This window comes from Monoraphidium neglectum (genome assembly GCF_000611645.1).
Source record: "Monoraphidium neglectum strain SAG 48.87 unplaced genomic scaffold scaffold00165, whole genome shotgun sequence".
In the NCBI taxonomy this organism is placed as follows: domain Eukaryota; kingdom Viridiplantae; phylum Chlorophyta; class Chlorophyceae; order Sphaeropleales; family Selenastraceae; genus Monoraphidium; species Monoraphidium neglectum.
In genome coordinates this window covers 6712-14742 of record NW_014013463.1, presented here as the reverse complement: position 1 = coordinate 14742, position 8031 = coordinate 6712, and the positions used below count along the sequence as shown (strand labels likewise).

Sequence of the window (8031 nt, the reverse complement as noted above, 5' to 3'; positions counted from 1 at the left end):
GAGAGAGAGAGAGAGAGAGAGAGAGAGAGAGACACTACGCTGACGCCTCGCGCGGCTAGAAGCCACGCTACAAGCGGCGCCGCGTCGGGCTAAGGAGAGGGGTGTGTGTGGTGAGCCACACACCCCACCATAGGGGATCAAGGGGGGGCACTTTCACGTGACCCCGCGCCCTTGACGCGGCCTGGACGGTGGGCAGTTGCTGGCGTGCAGCAGCTGCTTTCGGCGGCCCCATACGGCTGTCATGCTCTCCATAACGCAATCCATAAACTTACAAGATGCTGGTCCACACGGTCCCAACGAATCAGAGCCTGGCCATGTCTTCTTGCTGCACAACCACACAAGTGACCATACACAGCACTGCAAAACGTTGTCCAAATACAGAGGGGTGGAAGCATTTGCGTGGGCGTTGTTCACCGACCCAATGTCCCCGCAGGACCGCTACGCCGTGCCGACGGTGCGCCCGGCCTCTGCATTGCCAGAGTACGCGGCCACCACGTCCTGCTGCGCCTGGCCAAACTTGCCCCAGTAGTCCGTCATGGTGTTGTCGTACTTGTCCGTCTGCGGCATGATGGAGTTTGGGAGAAGCAGTGGGTCGACGTGTGTGCAACGTGCATGTGTATGCGCGTGCGTGTGTATACGCGCGTGTGTGTGTGTGTGTGTGTGTGTGTGTGCACGTGTGTATGTGTGTAGCGGTGGAGTTGGCTCGTGCAAAAAAGCATACACACGCGCAGTCACAAGGCAGGTGCTGGTCTACAGGGCTTGTTAAAGGGCTTGCCATTGTGATATGCGGCCAAACGCCACTCACAAAGTCGAAGAACAGAGACTTTCCCTTGGCAAACAGGGAGACGAGGCTGTAGCTATTGAGCTTCCGCACCTGGCAGCAGGGTGAGGAGGGTGGGCCGCGGGTTGAGGTCAGTGTCTGCCGCATGTGCACGTGGCAGCCTAGCTGAGCTATTCAAGTCCAGGGCATGCAGGCAAGTAGCTGAGCAATCACACCTCTTGTCAATTTCTTAGAGGTGAGGAAGTTTAACAGTGGCGTACTCTGGGTCACATATACCAAGCTCTGCTCACCTGAGCGGCGGTTGAGAATGCAGCCCCTCCAACGTCAAGCCCTTCATACGCAAAATTGACCGACACAGCGCAACTGTGTGCAGAGGTTGGCAGTGCAGAGGCCTGGGGTTGCTGCTTGACCAAGGAAGCACATGCCTGCCGAGGCACCTTACAAAACAGGATCAGTGGCAGCAGCGCACGCAGACGGCGCTGTGCCGCCTTTCGTGCATTCCATCCCCACAGGCGGAAGCCACCATGCCCGGTGACACCCTCCCCCCCCAGAGCGCCAGAAAGAGGCTCACTAAGAGAAGGATGTATAGTTGCATGTCCCTGCGTCTGTGGTAGTGTTTTGCAGTAGCCGCCGCGAGGACGCCCCAGCCGTGGAGCCGCCGCTGGCCGTCCCATCTGCTGCCGGCGAGGTCGAGGGCGACGGCGAGGGTGACGGCGAGGCTGGCACAGAGGCCGGCGTAGCGTCGGCGCACGTGCAGTTTGAGACTGGCAGTGTGCAGGATGTGCCGTTGATGCAGCGGTTGCTCTTCCAGCCGCCGCAGTCATTGCATGTGAGGTTGTAAAACTGCAGGTACTTGAGCACGCCAAGCTCTGTGTGTGTGTGTGCGTGCATGCATGCGTGCGTGTGTGTGTGTGTGTGTGTGTGTGTGTGTGTGTGTGTGTGTGTGTGTGTGTGTGTGTGTGTGTGTGCACGTGCAATGCGTTTGGTTGCAGGAACAGACCCATGTGTGTGTGCATTGTGGTGTTGCAACGCTGAACTCTGCCAGCTGATTGCAAGGGGAGGGGTGCGTCGCGAAGCACGGCAAGCGCCTGCTCCTTAATCACTCGAGGGTCTTGCTCCCAGTGCTGCCTGGCGGCCGCAGAATGCAAAGACGTGCGATGCCAGACAGCTCACCAAACTTTGACATGAGCGACAGCGTCGATACGAAGCCCATGCCGCGTGTGAGTGCGGGAGCGCCGCTGACTACGTAACGCGCCTCAGATCGCACGAGGCCCCTGCATGCGGCGTGGTGCAGCCCACCGGCAGTGGGCGGCGGGCGTCAAACCGACGCCTGCGCCGAAACACCCGGATGTCGCATGCGTAATCGACACACCTGCCCCCACATGCATGGGGCGCATGCAGCCCCATGCGCCCTGCGAGTGTCACCATGCGGCCACATGCTGCTGCTGCAATCACGGACGGCCAAGCTGCCCAAACCTGAATGCGACGACAGAGATGACCAGCGGCGTGTCCGGCAAGGCGTCTGCCGTGAGCGACAGCTCCTCTGGAAACGTAGTCTTGAAGACGCTCAGGCGGTCTATGCGCGCACTGTACGCAGAGAAATGCACGCCCATTGCAGTCTGCGGGGTGCGGGCGGAGGGGTCCTTGGCCGCCTGCCTGGCGCATGCATGTGCCATCAGCCTGCAGTGGCAGTGGCGCGCACTGCTGCGGCAAAAGTGGGAACCCGCTCACCAGATTGGCGCGGTGCGTCTCGTTGCATGGCTGCAGACCTGTGTCGGGATCTCCCCAGTCCGCTGACGTGCCACCCGGCCAGAAGGCCAGGCCCACCACGAACCCAGCGCCCGAGCCCTGCAGGGGTCCGCATCCTGTTCGATCTCTTCTATGTCACGAAACATACCTACACGTACCTATAGGCCCGGAAAATTATTCACCCGTTTGATTGCTTCTGGAGTCGTGCAGGGGTCGAAGGCGATGGCCCTGACCGCAGAGAGCTGCGCTAGGCCCAGCAGGAGCGCTGCCCACGGCACCAAATGAGCCATATCTGTGTGTCCTGCGAAATCCACCACGGTGGTGGTGCTAGTTTGCAGTTCGCACGGGAGGTGCTGCTGCCAGATCGCGCAGCCGTCCGTTCAAACTCAGTCAACTTGTGCTGTGGAGTGTTACAACATGATAGCGCATACGGTGGGCCAGCACGACGTGGATAGATACAGGATATGGACGAGACATGGGGTGAGCTGAAGGTGCTTGCTGCGTCACCGTTCGTCCCCCTCCGACCACCCAGCGCCATTGCCTGGCGCTGATCCGACTGCCCACCCTCTCTCCGTGCCACCCGCTCCTGTGCCCGCCGGCCGGTGCTGAGGGCCAGTGCCAGCCTCACCACCGCCGTAAGCCGGCCACACCTCCGAAAAACCATTGCTGGTGCCTGCTCCGCCGCCGGCCGCCCAGGTGCCATTCCTTCTGCTGCTGCTGTTGCTGCTGTTGCTGCCGACAGCGGTTGTGCTGCTGCTGCTGCTGCTGTTGCTGTTGCTGTTGTCGCTAGGGGTGGCTTCTTGGCTGCCGAATGGGACTGCATACCCTTCGCTGTTTATATAGTATTCCTGTGACACACCACCCTGGCCAGCTGCCGCTGCCGACCAGCCAGCGCTGCTGTATCCTCCTGCGACGGCGTTGGTGTCCCACCCGACGCCAACGGACGGCACGTCTGATCCTGCGAGCGCTCCGCCTTGACTGCTGCCGCTCGCGCCGCCCGCCGCCGTGCCCGCCGCCCCTGCGGGGGCGGCACCGTCGCTCCCGCCCTCGCCCCCGCCCTCTGGCGCAAGCCGGTACCCTTCCCATTGCGCCTCGACGCCGCCGTACGGCGAAGGGCCTGCCTGCTCCGCCGCTGCTTGCGGCTCGCCACCCTCGTATTCATCTGGAGTATATGGCCGGTAGCTGGCATACAGGACGTCCCCGCTGCCCTGCTGCGCCTGCTGCTCCCGCTCCACCCCTACCCCACCCGCCGGCCACCCCTCGCCGGCCGGCCACGCGGCCGCCTCAAACGGCGCGCCCCAGCCGCCAGGGGGCTGCTGCTGCTGCTGTCGCTGCTGCTGCTGCTGCCCGTCCTGCTGCAGCTGCCGTCCGCGCTCCACTGCCAGCGATATGTCCAAAAACACGTCCCGGTTCACGAATGGATAGTCCGCCAGCCACAGGCCGGACTGGGGGAAGTACACCTCTCGCACGACCTGGCGCGTCAGGCCGCAGGCATGGGGTGTGCGTTAAATACCAACCGCGCACAGGCATGCAGATGCCCAGTGTGCGCGCATGGTGCGGCTTGGTAGCAGAGCTGATACGTGAAGGACGCCCTTGCAGAAGCCGCGGCTCGCGTCGCTCAGCCGCGCTTGCAGCCTCCGCATGCTCGCACCCTTGATTGTCCACCTCAATACACATACACTTTGATAGCAGATCGGATCTGGTGTCTTCAACTCACCTTGAAATTGGTGAAGGCGCCGTCGCGGCAGAGCACCATCAATTCTGCGCTCTCGCCCGCCACAAGCTCCTCGCACCCCGCCACATACGGCAGCCGCAGCTGCGGGGGCAGGACGTAGCAGGGATGGGCCGCCGCGCGGATGTATTGGTTGGCTGCACGCCTGCCCAAAATTTGCGCATGCCCCAACTGCCTCGCGGTGTCAAACAGGGCCCTCAAACAGGGACGCACGGGCGTGCGAGCAGCGGGCAGGCAGGCCTATGCGAGGCTAAGTTGACCGGCATTTGACCACGCGCCACACCTGCGCGCGCGCGCCGCCGGGCCAGGGGTCACCGACGACGACAGTGACGCTGTCAGCAGGAGAGTACTGCGAGCCTGCCGCCGCTGCACGCACGTAGGCATATGGCATGACCTGTATATCAACGCTCAGGACCTGCCCAGGCGCAGGCAGGGTTTGAGGGCAGGCAGGGTTTGAAACACATGGAGCTGTTCGATGAGCGAATGAGCAGAACTACGGGGACAGACGGGTGCTGAACGCATCGATTTGGGGAAGCGGTTGGCCAGGCGGGGCTCGCGCAGGGTGGGTCAACACGTGTTGATGCTTCAACGTCCACACAGGGAAACCCCTGCAGAACGCACACGGCCGCCATCATTCAGCTTGCTGCGCAACGGTTGTGAGCCCGGGGCGACTCCAAAGAACGCCGGGCCGCCCCCCGTCACCCCACACCCTCTCGCCTGTGCGCGCCACAGCCCCAGGCTCTTGAATTGCCGCAAGTACAGCTCAGCGTTGCGCACGCCAGCGCGGACCCATGGGCCCCAAATCGGGTACAGCAGCGCCGGGCCGGCCAGCAGTGCGGACTTGGAGAGCGCCGCGGATACGCCGATGGATCCCAACACCTGTACCACGCGCCTGCGTTGGTGGAGGGTTCACCCACAAAGAGGGGCTCTCGCAAGAGGCTTAGAAAACTGTGCTCCTGAAAGCTGAAATATCTGGGGTTTCTTTCTGACCAGCACTCGGGTTCACACGCGCCATGCGACAATTTCGCGCAGCTGCAACAACATAGCCCTTCAGACGCACCGCCAGCCTTCCGGGCAGGCGGCGAGTGCCGCCTGATGCCCCGGCCGCTCACTCTGGCACGGATCTGGGTTGGTAGTGCCGCGCCTGGTCGGACGTGGGGATGACTGGCAGCACCAGCTCAGCGTCCCTCGGTGAGATCAGAGTGACGTCAGACGGCAGCAGCGGGCCCGCCCACGCCCCGGCCCCCGCCGCGCCCGGCGGCGCCCAGCCGGGGGCGGCGCCGGCCCCAGGCGGGGGTGGGTAGTACTCGCCGCCGCCGCCGCGGAAAGGGTCGGCGTCGAAGGGGGCATACCCCGCCGCCGGGGCGCCAGCGGCGTCCCCACCCCACGCGCCTTGCGCAGCACCAGGGGTGGATGCAGGCTGGGCGCCTGGCCGCTGGCCCCACTCCCAAACGGGCTCGCTCTCTCCCCAATCCGCCTGGGGCCACGACGCGCCGTCCTCTGCACCGCCGCTTTCGCCGCCAGGTTGGCGCCAGCCGCTGCCGGCAGCAATGGCAGGGTCCCCGTACTCCGAACCATTGCTGTCTGGCCAAGCGCGCTCCTGCGCTGCAACTCGGCCGCCGTCGATGGCGTCGGCGGGTGGCGGTGGCGCCGCCGGCGCGTCGACGTTCGCAGCGTCCGTGTAGTACCCGTACGATGAGCCCGGCTGCTGCGAGCCGATTGATTCACTCACATTGCCATAAGCGCGAGTCCTGATCACTCTTGGGGCGCGAAGCAGCGTCCGCGCCCGCGGACTATAGATAAGCAAAGTAATGGTCTTTCTACCGCATATCAACGCACTCTGCGGCGGCACACAGATCATGCTGAGCTCCACTTGCCGGGTGCCTGCACCGCGCAAAACTTATTCGAGCGGAGTGGAGCCTGCATACGCAACTTGTACGTTAAGTGAAATTGTGGTAATGCTGATAACACCTACATAGCATCCACACGGGTACCCGAACTATACAAAAATGATGGGTCACCGCCTGGCGCTGGGGCCTCGCACGGTGCCTGCAGCCAGCCTGATTGCCCGGGATCACTATCACGGTGCGTTCTGCGGCGTGCAGCGCTCAGTGGGCTTGGCCCGCATGGTGCTGCAGCGTGAGCGCGCTGCAAAGGCTAATGCGCCGCGACAACGCAAACGCACATGCATGCATGCCAGTTCAAGGTCGCTTCTTTTTATGATTTGCCCACTCAACATGGGACCCCCTGCAGGCGCCGTGCCTCTGTCGCGCCAGCCCTGTCGTCGAGCGGATGCACGCCCCGCCCCGGCGCGTGCGTCGGACCAGCCCCCTGGCAGCACAGGCGGCGGCGGCGATAGCGGGCCGCGGCGCTCCAACCTGCCTGCGCCCGTGACGCCTGGGTGAGCCCGCCAACGCCTCACTGGGCCCAGGCGGTGGTGTTGGCCGCAAAGTCAATGGGGTGGGACACGGCTGGTGGGCGTGAGCATCCTTACATGACCGAGATTCAGCCAAGGCGCAAAGGGGCAGCAGTCTTTGAGCAGCTATGTGCGCCTCTGTCAGCACACGCGGGGCAGTGCACGGCAGCTGGCAGCGACAGCCAGCATTCAAATGCCGCATCCCCCACTCACATGCTGCATTGCCCCCTCCCCACTTTGCAGCGGCTTCCTGTCGCTCGAGTCGCTGATCCAGCAGGCGTACGCGCTGCAGACCGCGCTTCCAGGTCAGCGCGGAGACTGGCAGGAGGTGAGTGCCTTGCACGCAGCAGTGCCGGGCAAGCTCCCAATGGACTCTGGAGGCTGCCGCTGCATTGCTGAATCCGCTGAAGAGGCTCAGCCGCCAGGCTTGCATGACCCGGGCCCCTCAGAGCCGCTGACATCCTTGCGTCCCCTCTTCTGATCGCCCAAACCCGGTCAAACCCGGCCAAACCGCCAGATTGAGGGCAGCTGGGTGCTGTACCCTCCGGAGGGGCGGCGGCCGGAGGCCGTGGTGCACTTCATCGGCGGCGCCTTTGTCGGCGCCGCCCCGCAGCTGACATACCGCTCCCTGCTTGAGGTGCGCCGCGCAGCTGCGATGGGGCTGTGATATGACCGGCGGACAGCGTCTCAACAGCAGCCGCCACCCAGCAAACTGCTGCCGCCTGTGCAGGCTCTCCTGGATCCTGACGAAGGGATTTGCAGTCACAAGGTTTCACGCTATCTATCCTTAGCTTCACGTTTCGGTCCCTGCTCTGTGACGGCACGCCAGGCGCTGGCGTCGCGGGGCGTGCTTGTGATCACGACGCCGTTCAGCACCGGGTTTGACCACCTGCGGGCGGCGGACGAGATCCAGTACAAGTTTGACCGCGTCGCGTCGGTGTTGGCGGTGGGCTAGGGTGGGGGTGGGGGGATGGCTGTGCTCTGTGCCGCGGATCGCGGGTTGTTCCGCAGGAGTGCGGTGACACGCCCCGCGCCATGGTTGTGCATCAAAGCGGCTGGGCGTTGGGTGAGCGAATTCAAGGGCTTCTTAGCCTGGTTGGGTACCCATATCCTGCATAATTGCACTCAATGGGGCTTCAATCCGCCTTCTGCTTCCCCCCAACCATCCTGTCAGGCCGATATTGGAGGCCTGCCTGTGTATGGCGTTGGCCACTCCCTGGGCTCCGTGCTGCACTCGCTCATCTGCTCGCGCTACGCCCCAGAGGTGTGTGCACAAGCCGTGACTGGCGGGGGCCGAGGACGAGGACCTCTGTGTTTGTATTTGACATCAACCCATCGATGTGTGCAACGCAC

General features: G+C 63.7%; 2 protein-coding genes across 2 annotated transcripts in view; one reads left to right on the top strand and one right to left on the bottom strand.

Annotated features, from left to right (window-relative positions):
• Positions 1–438: 438 nt before the first annotated feature.
• On the bottom strand, positions 439–4653 carry MNEG_1608 (hypothetical protein; the record flags this gene model as incomplete). The annotated part of the gene is made up of 10 exons (XM_014049909.1): positions 439–558; positions 806–874; positions 1072–1144; positions 1353–1650; positions 1955–2055; positions 2258–2400; positions 2513–2629; positions 3181–4002; positions 4248–4346; positions 4546–4653. 10 exons carry the CDS (start codon positions 4651–4653, stop codon positions 439–441), a joined length of 1950 nt encoding a protein of 649 aa, XP_013905363.1.
• A 1618-nt stretch (positions 4654–6271) lies between these two features.
• Positions 6272–8031, top strand: part of MNEG_1607 (hypothetical protein) — a gene marked incomplete at both ends in the record, with an annotated part of 5192 nt that continues 3432 nt past the window's right edge. Inside the window, 6 exons of the mRNA XM_014049908.1 lie at positions 6272–6347; positions 6516–6663; positions 6922–7006; positions 7196–7315; positions 7508–7624; positions 7853–7942. Coding sequence (XP_013905362.1) covers positions 6272–6347; positions 6516–6663; positions 6922–7006; positions 7196–7315; positions 7508–7624; positions 7853–7942 — 636 coding nt within the window. The remainder of the gene's footprint in view (positions 6348–6515; positions 6664–6921; positions 7007–7195; positions 7316–7507; positions 7625–7852; positions 7943–8031) is intronic.